This window comes from Scyliorhinus torazame, chromosome 3 (genome assembly GCF_047496885.1).
Source record: "Scyliorhinus torazame isolate Kashiwa2021f chromosome 3, sScyTor2.1, whole genome shotgun sequence".
Lineage (NCBI taxonomy): Eukaryota > Metazoa > Chordata > Chondrichthyes > Carcharhiniformes > Scyliorhinidae > Scyliorhinus > Scyliorhinus torazame.
Genome location: NC_092709.1, coordinates 79,382,701 through 79,409,990, shown reverse-complemented (window position 1 = coordinate 79,409,990; position 27,290 = coordinate 79,382,701). Strand labels below are relative to the sequence as shown.

General features: G+C 53.5%; 1 protein-coding gene across 1 annotated transcript in view; it reads left to right on the top strand.

Moving 5' to 3' along the window:
- enpep (glutamyl aminopeptidase) overlaps positions 1 to 27,290 on the top strand; it is a 148,591-nt gene that overhangs the window by 52,297 nt on the left and 69,004 nt on the right. Inside the window, exons 2-5 of the mRNA XM_072495898.1 lie at positions 4,096 to 4,237; positions 11,699 to 11,830; positions 14,382 to 14,502; positions 16,762 to 16,916. Of these exons, the coding sequence (XP_072351999.1) occupies positions 4,096 to 4,237; positions 11,699 to 11,830; positions 14,382 to 14,502; positions 16,762 to 16,916 (550 nt within the window). The remainder of the gene's footprint in view (positions 1 to 4,095; positions 4,238 to 11,698; positions 11,831 to 14,381; positions 14,503 to 16,761; positions 16,917 to 27,290) is intronic.

Genomic DNA, 27,290 nt, shown 5'->3' with positions numbered 1-27,290 from the left:
ATCGAATGCCTTCTCTGCATCCATCGCCACCACTATCTCCACCTCCCCTTCCGGTGGGGGCATCATCATTACCCCCAGCAACCTTCGTATGTTGGCATTCAATTGCCTCCCTTTAACAAACCCTGTCTGGTCATCATGTACCACCCCTGGGACACAGTCCTCTATCCTAGTCACCATCACCTTGCCAGTAACTTGGCGTCTACATTTAGGAGGGAGATGGGCCTGTATGACCCGCACTGCAGCGGGTCTTTGTCTCGTTTCAGGATCAACGATATCGTCGCCTCCGACATCGTCGGGGGTAGTGTCCCCCTTTCCTTAGCCTCATTGAAGGTTCTCGCCAGGAGTGGGACCAGTAGGTCCACATATTTCCTGTAAAATTCCACCGGGAACCCATCTGGTCCCGGGGCCTTTCCTGCCTGCATGTTCCCGATTCCTTTTACCACCTCCTCCACCTCAATCTGCGCTCCCAGACCTGTCACCTCCTGCTCCTCAACCCTCGGGAACTCCAACTCGTCCAAGAAGTGCATCATTCCCTCTTTCCCCTCCGGGGTTGGGACTTATACAGCCTCTCATAGAATGACTTAAACACCCCGTTCACCCTCTCCGCCCTCTGTTCCGTCCTTCCCTCCCCGTCCCTAATTCCTCCGATCTCTCTCGCCGCCCCCCTCTTCCTAAGTTGTTGGGTCAGTAGTCGACTTGCCTTTTCCCCATACTCGTATTGTATTCCCTGTGCCTTCCTCCACTGCGTCTCCGCCTTACCCGTGGTCAGCAGGTCAAACTCCGTCTGTAGTCTCCGTCTTTCCCTGTATAACCCTTCACCCGGGGCCTCCGCATATTGCCTATCCACCCTCAGAATCTCCCCGATCAGTCTCTCCCTTTCTTTACCCTCTTCTTTCCCCTTGTGGGCTCTTATGGAAATCAGCTCCCCCCTAACCACCGCTTTCAGCGTCTCCCATACTACTCCCACCTGGACCTCTCCATCATCGTTGACCTTGAGGTACCTTTCAATACATCCCCTCACCCTTCCACATACCCCCTCATCTGCCAACAGTCCCATGTCTAATCTCCAAAGAGGGCGCTGCTCCTTCTCCTCTCCTAGATCCAGATCCACCCAGTGTGGGGCATGATCTGAAACGGCTATAGCCGAATATTCCGTTCCTGCCACTTTCGGGATCAGCGCCCTTCCCAGGACAAAAAAGTCTATCCGAGAGTATACTTTATAGATGTGGGAGAAGAAGGAAAACTTCTTACTCCTCAGTCTAGCAAATCTCCAGGGATCTACTCCTCCCATCTGCTCCATAAACCCCTTAAGCACCTTGGCCGCTGCCGGCCTCCTCCCGGTCCTAGATCTGGACCGGTCCAGCCCTGGGTCCAGCACCGTGTTGAAGTCCCCTGCTCTGTTATTTTAACCTTCGCTCTAGAGTCGCCAGGTATCTTTATGATACCACCACGAGGTTCAAGTTCAAGTACTGATCAATAACTCAACACACCAATTTGTAAGATTCAAATCAAAACACATTTATTATACACAATAAATCACTACTCATGCATAAACTCTACTTTCTAAACTATTCCTATCACTAAAAGGCCTATACTCAGCTTCGGAATTGGCCCACCAGGTCAGGGAACAAATGGCCTTTCATTCAGGTCCTGAGTCTGCAGGATTCAAAAGCTGGTATGGACCGGTAGCTAGGAGCACCTATCTCGTAGCGAGCGTTGATTTGAGACTTACTTGGGTGGCGTGGCCGCTGGACAGTTCACTCGCAGAGGTTGCTTCACATTGTTGAGTGACCCTGTCAAGAAGAACAATTTGAACTTGGGGGCTTTACTTTATAGTCCCCAGGGGCTTCCCGCCCTTCGGGGCCGACCCCGTACCCGATTGCAAATGAGTGGACTGCGTTCCGATCACTTGGATCGATTTCTCCAATACTGGGGTTGTTCCCTGATCGCTGGGCGGTCCCTAAATGTCCATTGGCCTTCCTTTGTCTTGGCTCCTGCTGGCGCCGAGGAGTCTGGCTTGGCTTTATTCACCTTAACTGTTGCAATTGTGTCTTGGAATCACTCATTATTATGCAGATGGCTGCTGGTTTCAGTGCTGTCTGGTTTTTGCAGGTTTCAATACAAATGATTTCTGCACCTGCTAGTCTTTGCCTGTGTTGGCTGAATTTCCCTTTAGTCTTTGCGGTTCTCCATTTTAAGTCGGGAAGTGGCCAACCCAGGTGGCTACAAGGAGCAGTGCTCCGAACGCTAGTGTTTGAAACAAACCTGTTGGATTTTAATCTGGTGTTGTAAGACTTCTTACTGTACTCATATGTAATGGCAGAGAAGGCATTACCAGTGATTGTCCTGCTGGGCTTGGGGACTGCAATGCTACTCCATCAGTGAGGCACCAGTAGAATCTACTGAATTAATTTTCAATCATTCTCTGCAACAGCCTGCATCCTGATCAGGCGGGAACACAGAATAAGAATCCAGCCCAAGTTATGCTGATGGGATGAAGTGAATCTGGTCATAATTCTACTTCTTTATGTTCACATGATGCTGGACAAAGCAGCTGAACAATTTATGTCAAGCTGCACTCGATATATAGCCTGAGCTTGCTGTCAGAGTTTCTGGAGAAGTAGGCATGGACATGTCCAATTCTGGTTGCAAGGGGTGGGATTATTATGCCCCCATCTTGCACAATCAGATAAGTCAATATTGTGTAGTATGAGCCAAACCCCCACAAAATAAAAATCTCAGGCTGCTTACAGCAGTGACTGACAGAAGTGAATTATTTGGAGGATTTATGCAAATTAGATTTGAATGATTGAATCTGCACTTTGCTTCTGTGAATTTCGAAAACAGATGCTGAGAATCAAAGGGAAAACTGAAAGAAATAAGCTGAGCATAAATTGATTAGTGGAACCAATTTTGCATGCTCTTTTCTCTGACTTAATGAGTCCATATTATTAATAAAACAAACAAAATATATGACAGTAACATAGTTTCCGGACAAATAAAGTAATTGCTTGCAGTAGGAATATCCTGTTCCCAGTTTTGTTATCGCTTCCGGATAATTGGATAATAAGATGACTATGTAATTTTCAGACACCAGTACGTTTTGTGCAGTGATTGGCATCTGAAAAGTTGGACAAAAAGTTATGAATAAAAACAGCAAATGCTGGATAGGCTCAGCAGATCTAGCAGCCTCTGTGTGGATTTAAATGATCTGTATATATAATGATTGTCTACAATAGTGAGTGTTCTTTCAGGCATCATTTAGATTTTGGGTTTAATTAAATTTTAAGCAAATATTTTTTCAATGAGATCAAATTATGTGCAAGTTGTGAGCTGACCCTCCAAGCCCCTCGGGGGAACAGGGCATCCGGTATTGACTTGACTGCATTCAATATTCTGGCCAGGTCGGCATCCCCGAATCTTGGAGCTGGTCTCCTTGGTGGCATGGCTGCAGGCTGCCTTGGGGTTTGCTCTGCGGGATCGGTTTTAATGCGGCTCCACCTTGTTAGCAGAGAGCTGGCGGACGCAGTTACGGCGAATCAGCCAACGGGACAATCATTTGCAGCGTGAAGCCCATGGGTATCATTAAATGGCCCAATTAACATTTTATACCAGTGATGACATCGCCGGGTGGACCATTGAGAAGCACGGGGCAGTTCCTGCTTGCTACTATACTTAGAAACCTTTCCGTTAAATCTCACCCTCTATCTCCTTCTTGATATTTACACTTGGTTTCATTTATATGCCAGTTACCCTGCATTTGTTTAATTAGCAAGAAATTATTTTTTTTGCTGTTCGATGAGATTCAGGTTTTGAGTATTCCGTTCAATCCATGTACTGTGTATATAGAGGGAGATTGGTCAGGAATCGAGGCATCCATTTAAATGATGATGCAAATTTTGCAAGAGTAGGGTTTTGCTATTTGATGTGTATCGCCTGTCATTTGCCCCATTGCCTGTACTTTGTTCTACAATACTTGATCAGAAAGTAGTCTTGGTTAAAGTATTTATCAGAGCAATTTTGTTGTTTTGATTTTTCTGGTGACTTCTAATATTTATTTTTAAATATACATTAAAAATGTTATTTTACCTACAGGAGCATTGCAGCTACTGACCATGAACCAACAGACGCACGGAAATCTTTCCCTTGTTTTGATGAACCGAATAAGAAGGCTACCTACACCATCTCTATAATATATAATGAGCCCTATCAAGTGCTTTCAAACATGCCAGTTGAGGTAATTGTACCATTTCAAAAATTAATTTGATGTTGGCATAGGCCTCAAATTGCTGAACCATATGGACAAACCTGTCTATGGGGAAATTGAGAGCATGTTTAATCAATGTTTCTCCCTTCCCATAGATTTCCTTTGGTGCTGCTTGTGGGTAATCTAGAATCTGGAGCCCAGCTATAACATTTAACTGCTAAGATGGAGTTGTACTTAACCTTTCCCATCCTTTTAAGGTCACTTTTCAACTAATTCCAATTGGAAGGCGATCTGAAAGTGATCAGGGCAGCACGGTGGCAGAATGGTTAGCACTGCTACCTCACAACGCCAGAGACCCGGGTTCACTTCCGGCCTTTGGTCACTCTCTGTGTGGGGTTTGTGGGCGGGATTCTCCCATGCCGCGCCGTTTGGGAGAATCGCCGTTCGCGCCGGATATTCGCGTGACGCCAGTCCGACGCCGTTCTGCCATTCTCCCAACAGGCGAGAACGGTGTCATCGAGGTCGGCGCCACGCCTCCCGGAGAATCGCCCGAGGTGCTAAGTCTTGCGATTCTCCGGACCCCCTGCTATTCAGCGGCCTGGATGGGCCGGAGTCCCGATGGGTCACGCCATCGCGGTTCACCCCTGCAAAATAAATTTGTCAGCCAGTCGTGCTGGTTGACGATGCGGAGTGAGGAGGTGAGCGGCCGGCGTTTTCAGAGGCAGCATGTTGTGGTGTCCACGCCGGTGCTGGCGGGGGTGGGTGGGAGGGGTCTTGGGGAACGGTGCCGCCATGCTCGGGGGGGGGGGGGTGAGAAGGAGGAGGGGGGAGGAGGAGGGGGGGGAGGAGGAGGAGGGGGGGAGGAGGAGGAGGAGGAGGGGGTGAAGGAGGAAGGGGGGGGAAGGACGGGGGGTAGGGGGGGGTAGGGTACAGTCATGTTTGGGGGGGGCGGGGTCGGGGCAGAGGGCCTCCATGTTCCGGGGAGGGGAGGGGTGGGATGGTTTTCCGCGGGAGCGACATGCCAGCCGGCCTGCCATGGCAGGACGGTGGCGAAGCCACAGCTGCAAGTTGAGGTCATGCTGATGGGCGAAGGCCACTGGCACCGCCATCCCGCACGGCCACACGCCTTGACCTTGGGTGCGCCAGCCCCACACACACACAGGTGCCGCAACACCCAGCTGACGGAGACCATCTCTGGGAAGGGTCAAGGCGACACACATGCCAGTCCCCGTGAGGACATGGCCAGCCCATGGTGGCGCAATGAGGAGGGACGGGCAAAACTGGGCGTTGGACGGATACTGTGGGCAGGGGTCAGTGTGCCTGCCTGTCTGTAGCGACACCAGCCAACCGGGGCACACATGTATCCCATAGCACCTGGCTGTCGAGGTGTCAATGCGCCATCGTTAAACATGTTGTATCTCCACCCCCACCCCCCTCCTGCAGATCGTAATGTTTGGGCACCAGACAGCGATGTTTGCCGCAGTGGCGGGAGCCGCTGCTCTGCAGGTGGCCCTTTGGCAGCGTCGACGCAGGTGGCTCAGAGCAGCTGCGGCAATATCTGTACATGAGGAGGAGGATGGGGAGGGGGGGGCACAGACGCGGCATGGAGGCTGGATATGGCTGGGAGGCTGCACGACGCCACCGGCTTGGCGAGCGAGCACGCGAGGCGTTGATCACCGCACGTTTCACCAACTAGGGGGAGGGCATCGCTGAGCAAGGCATTTTCACCACCGTTCTGCCCAAACGCACCAGCCAGCACCCCCCACCTCCCGCACCATCCAACAACCCTAGCTCCCACACCACCACTTTCACAGCACCATACACCTGCGGCACAACGGGATGGTCTCACACAATTGCTTGTGTACGCGGGTGTGATCAACGCCATGTTGAATAATGACAACCCGCTCTGCGATGAGCTGTGAGCTCCGGATCATTAGACAATGTCTGACTCATGGCCACACATCCACCTTCCACCTGGGTGGTCCCTGTATGCGTCACGGACACTCTATCACATGGCCATGTGGGGTAACTGGTGTTAGGTGTTCCGAAGACGACGAGGGGTTGGTGGGGGGGGGGGGGGAACACACACCCGGCCTCACCGTTGTACCGAACTTCGACCCCAGCACCACTCGGTCCCCTTCACGACCCCTCAGGCACCGGACATAGCACAGAGGCATCTAGGTTTGGTGTAACAGTGACTTTAATCATGACATTCACATACAAGTACCCTAGCCCCTATAACTAAGCAGTGCCCTGCACCCGTGCCAACGTACCACGTGTCAAACCTCTTTGCCTTACGGGCCCTACCACGACGCCTTGGTGTTTCCCCAGATGGTGCAGCAGGAGTGGAGGCGGACTGCTGAGACTCCTGCCCTGCGACTTGGCTCCCCGTCGGCACGCGTTTCCTGGGGCGGCCCGGCTTGGATGGGCCAGGCTGCTCGGCGGGAGTGCTGGATGGCTTGGTGCCACCCTGTTCTGCGTGCTGCCCACCAGATGCACCAGAGACAGAACGTGGGGAGTCCGAGTGTTCCGGGACCTCCCTTGCATGAGTCACCGGGATGGGCCCTAGAACCTCCTCCTTCTTCGGGAAACCCGGTGGCCCCCACTATGGGACGGTGGTGCAGCGGAGACAAGTGCCGTGGCACCACCGACATCTGGCGCTGCCAGTCCTGGAGGCCGGCAGTGGCATCGACCAGGGTCTGAACATTCGCAGCAATGGAGCTCAGGGAGTGCGCCATTCATGTCAGGGACTGTGCAACCTCCCTCTGGGCTTGTGCGATGCCATCCAGCACGTGCGCAAGGCCGCTGATGCTCTCAGCGATGGCCTGCTGAGACTGGACCATGGCCTGCTGAGACTGGGCCATAGCCTGCTGAGACTGGGCCAGACCCCGGAGCGCGGTGGCAATGTCCAGCTGGATCTGGGACATGGCTGCCTGTGAGAGGGCAGCCCTGTCCTGGGCCACGGATGACGCGTGCACATGAAGCCCCACGCCTTGCAGAACTTGACCCATGGCCGAAACCGTTGCCCCCATTGCCTCCACCGCGGACGCCACCTGTGTGGTGTTGGCCTGGGTGGCAGCCATGACCGGCACCACTCCCTGCTCCTGGACGCGGATGGACACCTCCAACTGCGTCTGCAGATGCAGGAAGGCGGCCGTCATCCCGTTGTCCACTCCCAGGGTTTCCAAACGCATCGGGTCTGTGGGTGGGTCTGGTAAGTCCAGGAACCTGGGAACCGTCTGGACGGCAGCTGGGTGCTGGGGCTGGGCTGCCCTCCAACCGTCCGGCCCCTCGGCTGCTCCTGCCTCCACCTGCTGTACCGGTAAGGCTGTGTGGTGCGCACCAGTCAGTGTCCCAGAAACCTCATCATTAATGTGCCCAACCGAGGTGAGTGTATCTGCGATGGAGGTGTCAGTGACAGCTGTGACGCAATATCCATGTCCTCATCAGACCTCAGGTCTGGGGTCTCCTGGGTCGAACCTTGGACCGATGGACGTTGTCCCCGGCCCATGTGAGGGGCCGTGTCCGGTCTGTCCATCATCTGTTTGGCCGTCGTCTGTGCGTCACTGTCCAGAATCCCCATCCTCTGTCCGTCACTGTCCTGGCTCTCCGTCCTCCCTTCATCCGTCTCATGGCCGTCAGTGTCCTGACTGTCCATCCTGTGTTCGTCAGTGTCGCTTGTGTCGGTCCTCTGTGCGTCCATCTCCTGTGGCCCGGCTTCGGACAAGGGCCCTCCTGTCCGTCTTCCTTCCCCTCCCTGGTGTGCGTCCCTGTGGGCAGATGGACGTGGACCTGGACAGCGGTGGCTTGTCTGAGGGGACGATCGGCGGCTGGCCCTGGAATATACAATAAAGCATGTATCGTTAGACATGCGGAGTCGGGTGTGAGGGGGTGGAGGGGGCAGTGTGAGGGGGTGGAGGGGGCAGTGTGAGGGAGTGCAGTGTGAGGGGGAGGTGAGGGGGTGGAATGTGAGGGGGGATCAAGGGGTGGAGGGGGAAGTGTGAGGGGGTGGAGTGTGAGGGGGAGTCAGGGAGTGGAGGGGGCAGTGTGAGGGGGGGCAGTGTGAGGGGGGAGGGTGGAGGTGAGGGGGTGGAGTGTGAGGGGGGTCAGGGGGTGGAGGGGTCAGTGTGAGCGGGTGGAGTGTGAGGGGGGTTAGGGGGTGGAGGGGGCAGTGTGAGGGGGTGGAGTGGAGGTGGGTTAGGGGGTGGAGGGGGCAGTGTGAGGGGGTGGAGTGGAGGGGGGTTAGGGGGTGGAGGGGGCAGTGTGAGGGGGTGGAGTGGAGGTGGGTCAGGGGGTGGAGGGGGCAGTGTGAGGGGGTGGAGTGTGAGGGGGTTAGGGGTGGAGTGGGCAGTGTGAGGGGGTGGAGTGTGAGGGGGGTTAGGAGGTGGAGGGGGCAGTGTGAGGGGGTGGAGTGGAGGTGGGTCAGGGGGTGGAGGGGGCAGTGTGAGGGGGTGGAGTGTGAGGGGGGTTGGGGGTGGAGGGGGCAGTGCAAGGGGATGGAGTGTGACGGCGGGTTAGGGGGTGGAGGGGGCAGTGTGATGGGGTGGAGTGTGAGGTGGGTTAGGGGGTGGAGGGGGCAGTGTGAGGGGGTGGAGTGTGAGAGGGGTTGGGGGTGGAGGGGGCAGTGTGAGGGGGTGGAGTGGAGGGGGGTTAGGGGGTGGAGGGGGCAGTGTGAGGGGGTGGAGGGGGCAGTGTGAGGGGGTTGGGGGTGGAGGGGGCAGTGCGAGGGAATGGAGTGTGACGGCGGGTTAGGGGGTGGAGGGGGCAGTGTGGGGGGGTGGAGTGTGAGGGGGTTAGTGGGTGGAGGGGACAGTGTGAGGGGGTGGAGTGTGAGGGGGGTTAGTGGGTGGAGGGGACAGTGTAAGGGGGTGGAGTGTGAGGGGGTTTAGGGGGTGGAGGGGTCAGTGTGAGCGGGTGGAGTGTGAGGGGGGTTAGGGGGTGGAGTGGACAGTGTGAGGGGGTGGAGTGTGAGGGGGTTAGGGGGTGGAGGGGGCAGTGTAAGGGGGATGCAGTGTAAGGGGGGGAGTGGGAGGTGAGGGGCTGAGGGTGTGTTGCCAGGCAGGGGAGTCTCACTTTGTACTGCGCCTCCGATCTGGCATGGCGCCACATCCCGGGTGGCTGCTCCCCCAGCGAGGTCCAGTTCCCTCTGCTCGTGGACGGTGAGGGTGTGCAGAACAGGTGATCCCCCTCCGGTTCTTGCACATTCACGATGGTTGTGGGCTGTCTTATCCTGCGGGGGGGGGCACTAGGCACCACGCCATGGCAGCTCACAAGGGCGATGTGGTGCCCATGTGGGTTGTGGTGTGTGGTGCCCCCCTCCTGCGTGGGCAGGGGGGGACGCGCGGCGCGTAGTGGGGGGGGGGGGGTGGGGGGGGAGGAGGGGGGGGCGGCCCGGCGGAACTCTCGGAGTACTTACCCAGGCTGCCCTCGTGAGGTCGTGGAGCTTCTTGTGGCACTGCTCTCCCGAGCATGGCGTGTGCCCCACAGCGCTAACTGCGATGCCCACATCACGCCAGCTGCGCCTGACTGTGCTGGCTGGGTGCCGGTGGCCACGCCTTGGGCACAGGATCGCCCTCCGCTCTCCACTGCGTCCAGCAGTGTCTCCAGGTCATTGTCCCGAACCTGGGAGTGGCACGGCGGGGCGCAGCCATCTCTCTGTGTCGGGGCCTGTGTGCGGATCGCGCACGTAAAATTACGCGCTGTCACGTCATCCGGGCGTCACGCAAAGACAGCACCGCTCTGGCACCATGCCCACTGCGTTTCTCGCGGCCCCACTGCTGGCTCCTTTTCGGGGCCTGAATCGATGCTGCCAGCGGCCCGTTGGCACCGTCGTGAAACGCGACGGTGTTCACGACGGCGCGGACACTCTGACTCGCCATCGGAGAATCCCACACTGTATGTCCTCCTTGTGCCTGTGTGGGTTTCCTCTGGGTGCTCCCTTTTCCTCCCACAGTCCAAGATTCTGCAGATTAGGTAGATAGGCCATGCTAAATTGCCCTTAGTGTCCAGGCATGTGCAGGTTAGGTTATAGGGATTGGGGGGTGGATGGGGAGTGGACATGGGGAGAGTGCACATTTGAAGGGCCAGTACAGACTTAATGGTCTGAATGGCCTATTTCGGTGCTGTGTGGATTCTAGGAATCTATCATATATGAGATAATACTGAATGAAGTTCTTGTAATTTGGCGTAATTTGTTAATTCTCCAGAACCTGCACTTGGGAATGAGGAAGGGACAGTTTGAAATTTTGGTTCATGTAAAGTTAAAAATAACGTTTCTGGTCACCAATTATAACTTTCTAAGATTTTAAACTGTGACATCTGAGGTGGGATTCTCCGATATCGGCGCGATGTCCGCCGACCGGCGCCAAAAACGGCGCGAATCAGTCCGGCATCGTGCCGCCCCAAAGGTGTGGAAGTCTCCGCATCTTGAACGGCCGAGCCCTCACCTTGAGGGGCTAGGCCCGAGCCGGACTGATTTCCGCCCCACCAGCTGGCGGGAAAGGCCTTTGGTGCCTCGCCAGCTGGCGCGAAACTGACTTTGCCGGGCGGCGCATGCGCGGGAGCATCAGCGGCTGCTCACGGCATCCCCGCGCATGCGCAGTGGAGGGGGTCTCTTCTTCCTCCGCCATGGTGGAGACCATGGCGAAGGCGGAAGGAAAAGAGTGCCCCCACGGCACAGGCCCGCCCGCGGATCGGTGGGCCCCAATCGCGGGCCAGGCCACCGTGGGGGCACCCCCCGCAGCCAGATTGCACCGCGCCCCCCCCAGGACCCCGGAGCTTGCCCGCGCCGCCGTCCCAAAGGTGGTTCAATCCACGCCGGCTGGCGTGGGTTGACAGCGGCGGGACTTCGGCCCATCGCGGGCCGGAGAATTGCCGGGGGGGGGCCCGCCAACCGGCGCGGCGCGATTCCCGCTCCCGCCGAATATCCGGTGCGGAGAATTCGGCAACCGGCGGGGGCGGGATTCACGCCAGTTCTCGGCGATTCTCCGACCCGGCGGGGGTTCGGAGAATCCCGCCCCTGAAATATAGAGATATATTAGCACAATGGGTGAAATTCTCCATTTGGGTGACCTCTCCAGCCAGAGCTGAACTGCACCGGATTTGCACTCCCGCTGCGAAACAGTTTCCATTCCCTAGCCATGCAAATTTACGCGAGGGTTGTGAGAGATTCCCGAGGGAACCCGCCATCAGGCCACCGTTTTGAGCGGGTAGCCCTATTGCGAGGTCCTGCGGCTGGCCGTCTCTCCTTATCTCCTCACATCGCAATTCAGCTGCCTCCCCTGGATTTTCTTGTTTCCCCCTCCCCTTTCCCCAGTATCCCATTTTCTTCACAACCGCTGGATTCTCCGTCTCATCGGGAACTCCACTGCCGGCAGTGTGAGGCAGAGAATTTTGCCCCATGTCAGACATGTAGGCAATGAAACAAGGTCAAAATATTGATACCTGAATGGTACATTGGCAGTGGATTTAATCAGTTTCTTTGTCTTACAGAATACGATAGATCTGAATGGTGCCCAGAAAAAAACAACATTTCAAAAATCTGTCGAAATGAGTACCTATTTAGTCTGTTTTGCTGTTCATCAGTTTGCCTTTGAAGAAAGGATTTCATCAAGGGGAATCCCTGTGAGTTTGTTAATTTCTTGGGAATGAGCTAGCATTTTTATGTTGAAGTATTCCTTGTTTTGCAGAATCGGAATACTCAATGAACTTTCCCCAGGCTCCACAGTAAGGGCGAGATTCTCCGTTGGCTGACGCCATAATTGGGATACCCGATTGGGCAGAGAATCAGTTCCGGCATCGGAAATGCGGCGGGTGCCGTTTTGACACCAAATCGCAATTCTCTTGTCACCTCAACAGCGATGTCAATGAGGTCCAGAACACACATACAGTAAACACCATTTGCATATCATTAGCGGGCCTGACCCGGTGTTCTCCGGGGCCTCCGCAACTCTCCGCCTCCGATGGGCTGAGTTCCCTACGGCTCGATTCACTTGTGTTTTAAAAATCAGAGTGACACCAGCCGTAAGGGTACATACACTCCCACACTCCACCCTCCACCGTATTCCCCCGCCTCCCCCACGCGGACACCACCCCCATTTGGGGCACCAAGTCACCCAGTCAAGTACAATGCCCACTGTAGCCCCGATAAGAGCACCAGAGTGGGACCGCAGAGTGTACCTCTGGCAAGGACAGCACCTGCCAATAGCACGCCTGGCAGCAGGGATGGGCGCCAGGGCCAGAGGGCCCCCCGGTGCCGGGCACCAACGGGGCCCAGGGTGAGGATATGGGGGGATGGGACATGCAGGGGCAGAACCGACAGTGCCAACCGGGTCACCATGTAGCCCAGTGGACCTGGTTGGGCATGGGGGTATGCACCATGCTAACATGTTGGCCATTCACCTGCAGACAATGGATATTGGAATTCAACCAGCAATGATGGCCTTCTTGCTGTCGGCGCAGCCCTGGGGTATGCCCTTCAGCTGTACGTGCTGCTGCTCCTTGAGGAGGAGGAAGCTGCAACAGCGGAACGTGCAGCAGCGGAGGCTGCTCCAGAGGAACGGGTGGCAGCCACCCAGGATGGAGAGCCAGCTGCCTAAGAGATGTGGGTACTAGCCCTCCACCGGGAGGAGCATTGGTGCGGGGGCAGCGCCGACTTTTTCATCGTAAAACTAGACACTTCCTCCGGACATTGGGCTGGATTCTCCAATTTTGAGGCTATGTCCGAAGCATGTGTCTAGTATTATGACCAAAACGTAAGCGCCGCCCCCGCACCGATGCTCCACCCGGTGGAGGGCTAGCAGCCACGCTACATAAAATCACTGGCTTTCCCTGCAGACATGGCCGGAGAATTGCCGGGTCCATGGCCGCGCATGCTCACGGATGCGACCTGCAGCAGTCGCGCCACACAACATGTCGCCATGGACGTGCGAGGACCTGGCCTGCCAGATAGTGACCCCTGTAACTTTCCTCAGCAGCCCGGACTAACCCCCACCCGTCCCCCCAGCCCCACCGTAGCCCCCCTGGACAGCAGAAGGGCTTCCCCTCCAATTCAGTCAGCAGCCGCCATGTGAGGTTGAAGAAACCTCAGACCACAAGTGACCCACGCCATCGGGAAGTTGGCCCTTCGGGGGCGGAGCATCGGGGGAGGGCCGTAGGTTGACATCCTGAGGCCGTACCATCAGCGTGCGGCATACTCACTGATGCCGCCATTTTGGAGGAGGTGGAGTGTCTGGAAAGAGGCGCCGCCCCCGATTTCGGCACCAAAAGGGATTCTCCACCCAATCGCCAAATGCAATTACGGCATCGGCATTCGGGGAATCCCGCCCGTAGCCTCAAAATCGGAGAATCTAGCCCTTAGTCTCAGGAATGGAAGATTCCGCCGATAGGTGTTTCCCATAGCAATGACTTCAAGTTATCTAAATGAAGAACAACTCATTGATAACACAACTGTTATAAGGGGATCGCTATAGCAGTGATTGTGGGTAATTTTGACTTTGTGTGATAATGTGAAGTGGGCAGTAGTGCACCGATTCAAAATTGCTCCCATTGTGTGTTTTCTCAGTATCACCAATCGGTTAAGCGTTATTCATATTTAGTGGGTCCATGAGGTCTAAATGGAATTAGCACCAAGAAACTAACGGGGTGTTGTAATTCTACTTAATGGCTTTATTAACATAAGTGGAACTTAGCCTACACCTATCAAAATGTTTACAATTTTCATCCTCAGTTTATGTTGAATTAGCTGGCCCTAGCAGTCAAGATACTTTATTGGTATGAGTGCTTGTAAACTAGCCAAGCTTGCAAGCTGCTCCTGATTACTGTCCAGAAATGTACATGAATCTTGATGTTGCTTGCTGACAGGATCAAGTTTATCCGCAATGTCCCCATGGCAGAACAATCTTTCCACACTCACTTCATAAGCTGATCTATAAAGAATGACCAGCTGGGCACCTGTGAAGTTGTGGTACAAACAAAACACTTCAAGAGAGGGAGGGAAAAATTGAAGATTTAAAAAACAGTTATGAAGTTCATCACACAAGAGTGGATTGCTATAAGTAAAGGGAATGTACCTGTGTGGAAATGTGTATGGTCACAACGGTTTTCTTACAGAATTAACTGAATTTGGGAAAGCTATCTTTGTTTAATTCTACTTCTCTTTGTCTATATCTTTCAGCTGAGAATTTACGTCCAACCTGAGCAGAAGCATACAGCAACATATGCAGCTGATACTATGAAAACTATATTTGACTACTTTGAGCAATATTTTAACATAAATTATTCGCTTCCTAAATTAGGTACTGTTCCTCTAATTTCCTTTCTCATTTATGTTAAATGGTTATAATATTACAACATGCTGAGAAAACAGAGTAGAAAAATGTCACTCTGAAAACAAGAGACATGGGGCGGATCCGGTCCGCCAGCCGTGTTTTCCTGGGTGGTGCCAGCTGTGGGATTCTCTATTCCCACCATCTGTCAATGGGATTTCCCATTGTGCCCACCCTACACTGCTGGTGCACTGCCGACGCAACAGAGAATATCGCCGGCAGAGAATACCGCTCCTGACAAAGCTTTTTGGGCACGATTTAACTAAATGGGAACAAAGTTCCATAACAAGCGTTAAATAAGGAGCCTCAGTGGGGTACACGTGGCTGAGGCTGCAGGTAGCCCCGTTTTCTGCATTGAGGAGTTCTGCTTACCAAATTTCTCAGTATAGCACGAGATCGGGACACCATTTTTAAATGGCCTCCTGATCTATGAGACCCCCGACACGACCCCCACCTCCCCTTTGCCCCAACTCACTATGGGAGGGTCGCCAGCCCCTCCCACCCCCACACTCCTCCAACACCCACACAGGGCACCCCCAGCCCAATCGCCAGCACACAAAAAATAGCAGCTTTGCCCTTGGCAGTACCATCCTGGTAGCCTGCCAGCAGGAAGTGCACCTGCCAGCTGGCAGTGCCATCTGGGCATCTTGGCAGTGCAAGGCTGGCACCTTAGTGGCATTGTCAGGATGCCAGGCTGGCACTGAGTGCCAGGGTACCACACTACACCTGGGGGCCTCCGATCCCCTGGGAGACCCCCACGAGTGCTGTTCCGTCTGGTCCCCAGTTCTGGAGACCAGTACTGAATGGCGCTCACCTGAGGTCTCTGAGGCAAAGGAGATTGATCCCACGCCTTGGGTAACTCAGAAACCTGCACATTAAAGTGAGACTCGCTGTCTCATTTTAATGAGCAAATTTGCCTCGAAGTGATTCTGCCCACAATGGGTGGGAGTTACATTTCATTGTCTCGTGAGAACACGTTTGATCTCACAAGGCATTCAGAGCCGGGTGGATTCCGGGAGTGGGATCACCCGGCTTCTATTGACCATACGGTGCCGCGGTGAGCTGCTCTTCAGATGCAGCGTGGCCGTTCGACCGTGCCCTTTGTCGGTGCATTAATCAGGACAAATGCAAGAATACCAAATTTCAAAGGCAACAATAATTTATACTGCATGAGAAAAAGAGTGCTAATTCGTTGGCAAGTCAGCTTTGACTGTTTGAGATTTTGCTTTCGCAAATGCAGCAAGGAGTTATTGTTTCTCCCATGCTTTGTTTTATTCAAAAAAGGTGCAATGGCTGGACATATTCCTTTATGAGTATGAGAGTTGGACTAACGTAATTTGCTGTGCACATCAATATGTTATCAATCTTCCCTACCTGATAGTAACTATGCGGAACAATCTTTGCAAAGTCTGGGGCAGAATATTTGGACCCTGTGAAGGTTGAGAAATAGACGGTGACCAAAAATATTTACACCAATTGGCATGCCAGTTTCCCAACCCTGACCCCAGCATTAGACATCTGGGGCCTGGGAAGGCCTACCCACCCTGGCAACGGATATGGCCGCTTAGGCTAATTTCAGTGCCCTTATCAAGGCTCCGGTGGGGGCTTCTGGGAATTTTCAGTTGGTCTCAATTTCCTGACTAAATCTTGGAGAGACAGAAAAGAGTGGACACTTTGTGTGCTGGAGAGGTTGCTGGCAAGAGTGTGCTGGTGAGGGGTGGTTTTGTGAGGGCCACGAAGAATCCAGCACGAGTTTTAAGGATACAAAGTAATAACATTTATTTACAATAACATATATATATAACAGCAGCAACTTCCCTTGCTGCACACTCCTTCCTGCTGGTTCCTAAACTGGCCAGGTTTATTTATACTAGGAGTTTACTAATGGTTTCTCCGCCCCCTTCATTGGGGAAGCTCATACTCCCACAGGATTGTGGGATTGTCATTAGTCCCCAGCCAATGGTAAGTAGGCAGGTTGTAACAGGTGGTAAATTATGACCAACAAGAGCAGCGGTGTGTGGCAAGAGGAATGTGACAGTGGGGTGGATGCTGGTGAACCAAAATATTAATATTAATGATCATGATCATTAGAGCATCTAGTGACCTATTGTATTGTGAACTGTATGTGTTTTTTTTGATTGTTATTTATTTTATAAATCTGGTATGACAAAGTACAATGTTCTCATTTTTAAATTGTACATTTTATTGATGCTATTCCCCACATTGCAGATATGATTGCCATTCCAGACTTTGGGACTGGTGCAATGGAAAACTGGGGACTGATCACCTACAGGGAGACTAACTTGCTGTTTGATAAGAATGAATCATCTTCATATAATCAGCAACGGGTTGCTTCAGTTATTGCCCATGAACTTGTTCACCAGGTACTGTAAGGATGCAACGTTCAGTGGTCACTAATATCAAATTACATTGTTATGGATTGATAATGAGCTGCAGGCATTGAACCTTATACCAGACCGTAAATGTCCCCAGTTCCTTAAAGACTTTCTTTTCCTGTTGTTTATTCAGTGATGAGTCGGGAATTGCTGTGTTCACACTGAACAAAATTCAGCAATTAGAAATAGTGACACTGACAAGATTTTAAAATAGACCAATGAATAATGGAAAAGGAATAGGGATCCAACAAAATCATTACTCATTGGATAAAAAAGTCAAGGAAAACATGATCCAGAATTTTGGGCTGGATTTTCCGGCACCCCCGGCCACTTGTTTCTCCGCCGTGCGCTGTTCGCCGGTGGAGGGATTCTCTACTCCCACCGCTTGTCAATGGGATTTTGCCTTGAAGCCACCCCACGCCGTAGGGAAACCCAGGGATGAGGCTGCGTTGCCAGCGGGAACAGTGAATCCCAACGGTCAGAGAATTCTAACCTTTGTACTCTATCCCCACCACCCCCAACAGCACCACCCAGCTCACCACGAAGAAATCAATTCTCGAGTACACCTTGTACACCTTAAAAATGTGCGAGAAGAAGAAGTACTTAAACCCCCACGGGTCGGCCATTCCCATCCGCTCCATAAACTCTCACAACTCGTTCACCATCTTTTTTTTAAAAAAAGGCATTTTATTCAAACTTGTATCAAAGTAGGTTACAGCAAATAAACACCCCGGGTAACATTCTTCCCAACAATCAACTATACAGTTTGCACAGATTTTCCTCCTTTTTCACCCCCCCTCCCCATCACTCGCGAAAAGTGCGAGGGAGGAAAACCAAGATGGCGGCGGGTGGGGACCAGGCAGCGTGGGTGCAGTGGTCATAGGAACAGCAGGAGTTTCTCCAACGCTGTTTCACGGAATTGAAGGCAGAGCTGTTGGAGCCGATCAAGGCTTCGATAGAGAAGCTGCTCGAGACCTAGAAGGCCCAAGGGGCGGCGATCCGGGAGGTGCGGCAAAAGGCCTCGGAAAACGAGGACGAGATCTTGGGCCTGGCGGTGAAGGTAGAGGCGCATGAGGCGATGCATAAGAAATGGCAGGAGAAGTTCGAGGACATGGAGAACCGGTCGAGGAGGAAGAACCTGCGGATTCTGGGTCTTGCGGAGGGAGTGGAGGGGTCGGATGTTGGAGCATACTTGGTCATGATGTTGAACACGTTGATGGGCGCGGGGGCCTTCCCGGGGCCCCTGGAGCTGGAGGCGGCCCACTGAGTCCTGGCGAGGAAGCCCAAGCCCAACGAGCCGCCGCAAGCGGTGCTGGTGCGGTTCCACCATTTGGTGGACAGGGAGTGTGTCCTAAGGTGGGCAAAGAAGGAGCGGAGCAGCAGGTGGGGGAATGCAGAGGTCCGGATATACCAGGACTGGAGCGCGGAAGTGGCCAAGAAGAGGGCCGGGTACAATCGGGCTAAGGTAGCTCTGCATCGGAAGGGGGTGAAATTTGGAATGTTGCAGCCGGCGCAACTGTGGGTCACTTTCGAGGACCGCCACCACTACTTCGAGACGCCGGAGGAGGCGAGGACCTTTATCCAGGCCGAAAAGGCCGGATTGAGGGTCGGTTGCGAGGGGATGTCGAGATGGGATTGATGTGATTGTTGTGTTTTGGGGGGATATTCTGTTCTGTTTGGTACTGTTTTCTTTTTGGGTGCTGGATGGGGTAGGGTGAAATGGTTCATAGTGGGGGTTTGGTGAGAGTGTGGGCATCGGTGGTTGGAGGAGGGGGCCCCATTGGTGGGGAGGGGAGAGGGAGGCCCGAGGTACGGGAGCTGGGATCAGGCCGCGAAAGGGAGCTGCGCCTGAGGGGGCGGGGCCGGCTTGGTGGAAAGCGCGGGTTTTTCTCCCGTGCTAGGGAAGGAAGGGGGTGGGGTCAGGGGGGAGGGATGGTGCTGGAGAGGAGCGCCCACTGATGTTCAGGAGGGTGGGGGATATTCTCACACTGGGGAGGGGGTCGATGGAGTGGCGGGAGCAGCCGGGGTCAGCAGGAGTCAGCTGACTTATGGGAGTGCTATGGAGGGAGCAACGCAGCTGGGGGGGACCTAGCTGGGGGGTGGGGGGAACTGGGTTGCTGCTGCATTGGCCAAAGGGGAGCTGGAGCCTGAAGAGAGAGTCGGGGCGTGGTCTGCCGCTCGGGGGAACGGAGAGTGCAGGAGGCGCGGGCACGCGGCTGGCCTAGAAAGGGAGATGGCTAATTGGCAGGGGGGGACGGGCGCGTGCAGCCCCCTGATCCGGCTGATAACTTGGAATGTGAGAGGCCTGAATTGGCCGGTCAAGAGGGCCCGTGTGTTCGCGCACCTGAAGGGACTGAAGGCAGATGTGTTCATGCTCCAGGAGACGCATTTGAGGGTGGCAGATCAGGTTAGGCTGATAAAGGGGTGGGTAGGGCAGGTTTTCCACTCTGAGTTGGGCGCAAAGAATCGAGGGGTGACGAATTTGGTGGGGAAGTGGGTGTCGTTTGAGGCACTGAGCATCGTGGCAGACAATGGCAGACGTGATGGTGAGCGGTAAGCTGCAGGGGGTGCGGGTGGTCTTGGTGAATGAGTATGCCCCGAATTGGGACGATGCCAGATTTATGCGGCGCATGTTGGGCCGGATTCCGGACCTGGAGGCAGGGAGCTTGATAATGGGGGGGGACTTCAACACGGTACTGGATCCAGCATTGGACCGCTCTAGATCCAGGACGGGTAAGAGGCCGGCGGCGGCCAAGGTGTTGAGGGGGTTTATGGACCAGATGGGAGGACATGGAGGTTTGTTAGTCGGGGGCCAGGGAATTCTCTTTCTTTTCCCATGTCCATAAAGCCTACTCCCGGATTGACTTCTTCGTTTTGAGCAGGGCGCTGATCCCGAGGGTGGAGGACATGGAGTATTCGGCCATAGCCATCTCAGACCATGCCCCGCACTGGGTGGAGCTAGGGGAGGAGAGGGACCAGCGCCGCTGTGGCGCCTGGAAGTGGGTTTGCTGGCGGATGAGGAGGTGAGCGGGCGGATCCGGGGGTGCACTGAAAGATACCTAGAGGTGAGCGATAATGGGGAGGTGCAGGTAGGGGTGGTCTGGGAGGCGCTGAAGGCGGTGATTAGGGGAGAGCTAATCTCCACTAAATGTAATCATGATACCTGCAGTGGAAGCGGAGATAGTGGCGGCTATGGATGCGGAGAAGGCCTTCGATAGGGTGGAGTGGGGATACCTGTGGGAAGTGTTGAGGAGATTCGGGGAGGGATTCGTTAGTTGGGTTAGGTTACTGTACGAAGCCCTGGTGGCGAGTGTGACCACAAATCGGAGGAGGTCGGAATACTTTTGGCTGTACCGGGGGACAAGGCAGGGGTGCCCCCTATCCCCCCTGCTATTTGCGTTGGCAATTGAACCTTTGCCGATGGCTTTGAGGGAGTGCAGGAACTGGAGGGGGCTGGTGCGGGGAGGGAGGAACACCGGGCATCGCTGTATGCAGACGATATGTTACTGTATGTGGCGGTCCCAGTGGGGGGGATGCCGAAGGTGATGCGGATTCTCAGGGAGTTTGGAGACTTTTCCAGGTATCAGCTCAACATGGGGAAGAGTGAGCTATTCGTGATATACCCAGGGGACCAGGGAAGAGGGATAGACGAGCTTCCACTGAAGAGGGCGGAAGGGAGTTTTCGGTACCTAGGGATCCAGGTGGCCAGGAACTGGGGGGCCCTACACAAGCTCAACTTGACGAGGCTGGTGGAGCAGATGGAGGAGGAGTTTAAAAGGTGGGATATGCTGCCACTCTCCCTGGCGGGTAAGGTACAGTCGGTGAAGATGACCGAGCTCCCGAGGTTCCTTTTTATATTCCAGTGCCTCCCTATCCTGATCCCTAAAACCTTTTTTAAGCGGGTCAGCAGGAGCATCATAGGGGTTGTATGGGCGAGAAAGACCCCGAGGGTGAGAAGGGGGTTTCTGGAACGGAGCAGGGACAGAGGAGGGCTAGCGTTGCCTAATCTGTGTGGGTACTACTGGGCTGCCAATGTGGCAATGATACGCAAGTGGGTAATGGAGGGGGTGGCGTGGAAGAGGCTGGAGATGGCGTCCTGTGTGGGCACGAGCCTGAGAGCGCTGCTAACGGCATCACTGCCGCTCCCACCGACAAGGTACACCACGAGTCCAGTGGTGGCGGCGACCCTCAAAATTTGGGGGCAGCGGAGACGCCACAGGGGGAAGGCAGATGCTTCGGTGTGGTCCCCCATCCGAGAGAACTATCGGTTTGTCCCAAGGAGAATGGATGGGGGGTTCCTGAGCTGGCACAGGGCAAGTATTAGAAGGATGGGGGACCTGTTTATAGATGGGATGTTTGCGAGCCTTGGGGCGTTGGAGGAAAAATTTGGGCTCCCCTCTGGAAATGCCTTCAGGTACATGCAGGTAAGGGCGTTTGTAAGACGGCAGGTGAGGGAATTTCCGCTGCTGCCAGCACGTAGGATCCAGGATAGAGTGCTCTCGGGGGTGTGGGTTGGAGAAGGCAAGGTCTCGGCGATCTACCAGGAGATGCAGGAGGAGGAGGAGGCCTCGGTGGAGGAGCTGAAAGGTAAATGGGAGGAGGAGCTGGATGAGGAGATATACGAAGGTATGTGGGCGCCCTGGGTAGGGTAAATTTGAATAAAAATATTTTTTTTTAAAAAAGAAAGAACCCACTCATTCTCACCCGAGTCATATGCACCCTGTGCACCACCTTAAACTATATCAGGCTTATCCTTGCATAAGAGGAAGTCCCGTTTATCCCTCGCAGTGCCTCACTCCATACTCCCCAATTGATCTCCATTCCCAACTCCGCTTCCCATTTCTCCTTGAGCTTCACCACCCGCTCTCCTCCCTGCTCCCCCAGCCACTTATATATATCCACAATTTTCCCCCCCTTCCACATCCGGAAGCAGCAGTCGCTCCAGCAGGGTGTATCCCGGCAATCTAGGGAACTCCTTCCAGACTTTTCGTGCAAAGTTCCTAACCTGTAGATACCTGAACTCACTCCCCCACGGCAGCTTTACTCTCTTCCTTAGCTCCTCCGGACTGGCGAATCCTTCCTCCAAATACAAATCCCTCACCTTGACCAGCCCCACTTCCCTCCACCTCCTGTATACACTATCCATCCCCCCCGGCTCAAACCCATGATTCTCGCACAGCGACGTTAGCACCGACATCCCTTCCACCCTAAAATGCCTCCTCAGCTGATTCCATATCTTCACCGTGGACTGCACCACTGGGCTCCCTGAATTCCTCCTCCATCCTAACCCACTCTACCACTTCTCCTTCCCACCACCGCCGGAGCTTGTACACATTCACCGCCCAATGATAATGAAGCAAGTTTGGCAACGCCAACTCCTCCTGCTGCCTCTGGCTCTGTAGCAGGGTCCTCCCCACACTCAACACCTTCCCCTCCCATTCAAAGTCAGCGATGATTGTGTCCACTTTCCGAAAAAAGGCCTTTGGTATAAAGATCGGGAGAGCCTGAAAGATAAACAAGAGCCTCGGCAGAATATTCATTTTCACCACTTGGACCCTCCCCGCCAACGTTAAGTGCAGTGTATCCCACCTCTTAAGATCCTCCCTGGCCTCCTCCACCAGCTTCGTTAAGTTCCACTTATGGAGCCCCATCCATTCCCTTTGCAACCTGAATCCCCAAGTACCTAAACCTATCCCTCGCTACCATAAATGGCATCCCCCTAAATTAGCCCGCTGTGCCAGCTCATTCACCGGGAATACCTCGCTTTTCCCTACATTCAACTTGTATCCCGAGAACCCTCCAAATCTCCCCAACAGTCCCATAATCCTTCCCATACTCTCTAACGGATCCGAAACATACAGCAAGAAGTCATCGGCATAGAGCGATACCCGATGCTCCCTCCGACCCCTCATTATCCCCTTCCACTCTGCCGACGCCCTAAGAGCCATCGCCAATGGCTCTATGGCCAGCGCAAACAGCAGCGGCAACAGTGGGCTCCCCTGCCTCATACCCCTGTGTAAGGCAAAGCTTCGTGAGCTCATATCATTCGTCCTCACCCTCGCTCTTGGCGCCACATACAGCAAATCTCGGCCCAAACCCAAACCTTCGAACAAGTACCGCCATTCCATCTGATCAAATGCTTTCTCCGCGTCCATGGACACCACCACCTCCGGTACAGAGCTCTCGACGGATTCATCACCACATTCAACAGCTGTCTTATATTACTCGCGAGTTGCCTGCCCTTCACGAAGCCTGTTTGATCTTCTGCAACCACCCCCGGGACACAGTCCTCCATCCTCCTCGCCAACAACTTAGCCAATACTTTCACATCCGTGTTCAATAGTGATATGGGTCTGTACGACCCACATTCCACCGGATCCTTCCCTTTTTGGGGGATTAATGTGATTACTGCCTGCTTCATCGTCTCCGGCAACTCCCCCTTCTCTAGTGCTTCATTAAACGCCCCCAACAGATGTGGTGCCAGGTCCGCTGCAAATTCCTTATACAATTCTGCCGGGTACCCATCCGGCCCAGGGACCTTCCCCGACTTCATACCCCTGATATTATCCAGCACCTCCCTCAGCCCCAGGGGCTCCTCCAGTGCCTTCCTCTTTGCTTCCTCCACCTGGGGAAATTCCAGCTCGTCCAGAAACTGCCCCATGTCCCCCTCCTCTCCTGGGTCTGCCGCATAAGGTTCCTGGTAATACTCTCTAAATGCCTCATTTATCTTCGCTGGCTCTGACACCACATCCACAGGCCCAGTCTGGATCTTCAATATTTCCCTGGACGCAGCCTGCCTCCGCAGCTGGTGCGCCAGCATGCCTCCCCCGCCATCTTCAACCTCCCCATTGACTTGGGGCTGCCAAGGTTCCAGGCCCTCCCAATCTTTCTCCCGAAGGCCTTTTTTCGGAAACTGGAGAAGGTGATCTCAGAATTTGCATGGGCGGGGAAGGTGTCGAGGGTAAAGAGGGCCCTGCTACAGAAAGAGAGGCAGAAAGGGGGGTTGGCGCTCCCGACCTTGCAGCACTATTATTGGGCAGCAAATGTGGAGAAGGTGAGGCAATGGTGGAAGGGTGAAGGGGCAGAGTGGGTTAGGATGGTGGAGAAGTCCTGTCGGGGATCCAGCTTGAGGGCCATGGTGACGGCTCCACTGCCATTGGCTCCGGGGAAGTACACGGGGGTCCAGTCGACGGTCAGGGTGTGGATCAGCTGAGGAGACACTTTAAATTGGAAGGGATGTCCATGTTGACGTCACTATGCGGGCACCAAAGGTTTAAGCCGGGGGAGATGGACGGATGTACAGGACGTGGAGGGAGTTAGAACTGGAGAGGGTGGGGGGCTTGTACCTGGAAGGGCAGTTTGCGTGATTGGATGAGCTGCGGGAGAGATTTGAGCTGCCGAGGGGGAATTAATTTAGGTACATGCAGGTGTGGGACTTCGCAAGAAAGGAATGGAGGGCGTTTCCCAGGTTGCTGGGGTATACCCTGCTGGAGCAATTGCTGCTCTCGGATGAGTCAGGAGAGGGTATGATTGGGGATATATGTTGGTGGTTTGGGAGCGGGGGGGGGTGCGCAAATGGCGATGCAGACGGTGAACACTACTTCCTCCTGCGTGTGGATGAGCTTGATTCAGTTCAAGGTAGTGCATTGGGTGTATATGACTCGGCAAGAATCAGTGGGTCCTTTCATTGGGTGACCGACGAGTGCGAAAAGTGTGGGCGAGGGCCGGTGAATCAAGCGCACATATTCTGGGGCTGTCAGAAGTTGGAGAGGTACTGGGAAGCAGTGTTCAGGACATTGTCCAAAATTGTGGGGGTGGAGGGTCAGGCTGGACCCAATGTTGGCAATCTTTGGGGTGTCGAAAATGCCGGAGCTAATGGAGCGGAAGGGCGCTGATGTTGTGGCCTTCGCCTCTCTAATTGACCAGCGGAGAATCTTGCTGAATTGGAGGGCGGATACACCATGGGGGGTGGTGGCTTGGCTGGGAGCCCTGTATGATTTTCTACAGTTGGAAAAGATCAAATTTGGGTTAAGGGGGTCGGAGGATGGCTTTGAGACACGGTGGGGGTTGTTCATGCCAATGTTTGAGGAATTGTTCTCATGGGGTGGGTAGGAGATAAAATGGGGAAAATTGTACAAACTGTAGGTTATTAAGCGTGTTGTTGTGTCTGTTATTGTTCTTTTTATACATGTTTGTAATAAAATACGTTTATAAAAAAATATCAGAGGGGCTTATATTTTTTGTGAATGTTAGTGCCTCTGCTTCCACCCCAAGCTCAAGTCACTTCACACTTCCATGACAAAACTTTAACTGTGGCTAACAATTGTGCAGCATTAAAATACATTTGTATAAATGCTTTGCAGCGATTCGCTGGAGGCATTAATTCTTTGTAATAAATGATTCCACAAAAGAGTAAAAACAGCAATATCATAGTTTTCAAATTTCTCTGCTAAGGAATTTTCATCAGGTTTCACACGTGGTTTTTCTGAATTTGATGTGGTAAAGTTCATTTTCAAAGCATAAACAGCATCTGCATGAGCAAACCCCCTGGTGTCATAAATCTTTTTGACTGTCTCCAAACGTGATTGCCACATATTCCACCGATACATTGGGGCCGAAAACAAGGCGTTTTGAGCAAGTCAAAAAAATGTACAGCTTCCTCACTGGGTTCAGTTACTGCATTGCAAATTAAATTGAAGGAGTGACTGGAACATGGGATGAAAAATGTACAGGGGCTTGCATTGTTCAGTCTTGCTTGTAGACATGAATATTTTCCTGCCATATATGCTGCATTACCAAAGCTGTGCCAAAGACAATTTTTGATGTTCAAGCCTAAATTTGCAATGATTTCCAAAATAGTTGTCCCCGGACACTCAGAAGTGTGGTATTTTAGAAAAAAACAAAGAAATTATTTTATAACTTCACCATAGCTGGTGAAATACCTTAAAATTAATGTTAATTGGCCAACATGATTCACATCAGGTGTTGAATCAACTATTATGGAATAATATTTGACATCTTTTGCTTCATTGGAGCGGAGTCCACAAAAGATCAGCCATGATCTCATTGAATGGTGGAGCAGGCTCGAGGGGCCAGATAGCCTAATCCTGCTCCTAGTTCTTATGTTCTTATTCGTGAGTTAGTTTCTGAACCGCTCTGCCACTATAGTGATGAAGTCATTGTAGGTTTAGTGCGTTAAAAGGTTGATCTTCCCTGAGTCACAATATTGCTAACTTTCCAAATGCTTTTTGAGAAACTCATAAAATTCACTGAAATATTCAAGGCAGGCTAAAAAAATTACCTCTTTGATTTGTCAATGACGACTTATCATGTCCCCTGTAATGATCCATAGGAGGCAGGGGTTCCGTCACCACAGGCCAATTGGAGATCATTACACCCCCCCCCCCTCAAGGTCCGAGGAATTCCTGCCAGCTGGCATTCCTCTGAGCTTCTTCCTGCTCCTCATGTCCGGGTCTGTCACCTGTGTTGTCCGCCGGGTCGTTCTCCGACGTGGGTGGGGTATACCTTATAGGTGCCCGTCTTTTCCTTGACAACCTCCTTGGAAATTGTTCTTCCTCCTCCTCGGGGAGAGGTGTCGCGGCGGCCTCATCGAACGTGTCCATCTCCGACTCTGACGACTGGATGACGGGGTCTGGCGAAATTGCTCGGGGCTGGGGTATCTTTCCCGTCTGAGCTATCCTAGCTTGAGGTGGTCCTGCTTCGACTGCCTCCAGGTGTGGTTCCGCTGCCCTTATTTGGTCTAGGTGTTTCTTCAGCACCTTACCTCCTCTCAAAACTTTATGTGATATGGGCCCTGTTTGGGACTCTACCGTGCCTTTGACCCACGTTGGTCCATTCCCATAATTCTTGACCCAAACCGGTGTCCCACCTGGAAATGTCTCTGCTGCCGACTATTATCATGCCCCCTGTGTTGGACCTCCTGTTGTTTCTCCACTTTCCCCGTTAAATTTGGGAAAAGGAGATTCAGCCTCGTTCGCAGCCGCCTTCCCATTAAGAGTTCAGCTGGCGGTATGCCTGTTGTGGAATGCGGTGTGGTCCTGTAATCAAACAGCCAGCGGGAGAGCTTTGTGCCCATTGACGCTGCCGGCTGCTTCTTGAGTCCCGCTTTTAGTGTCTGGACCGCTCTTTCTGCCAGGCCGTTGGACGCTGGATGGTAAGGGGCCGTTTTGATGTGGCGGACTCCGTTTCCCTTCAGGAATTTTCCAAATTCCCCACTTGTGAATGCCGTTCCGTTGTCCGACACCAATACCTCCGGACGTCCATGTGTTGCAAACGAGGCCCAGAGCTTTTCAATTGTCGATGCTGTGCCTTGCACGTGTGGGTTCGCATCCCATCCTTGTC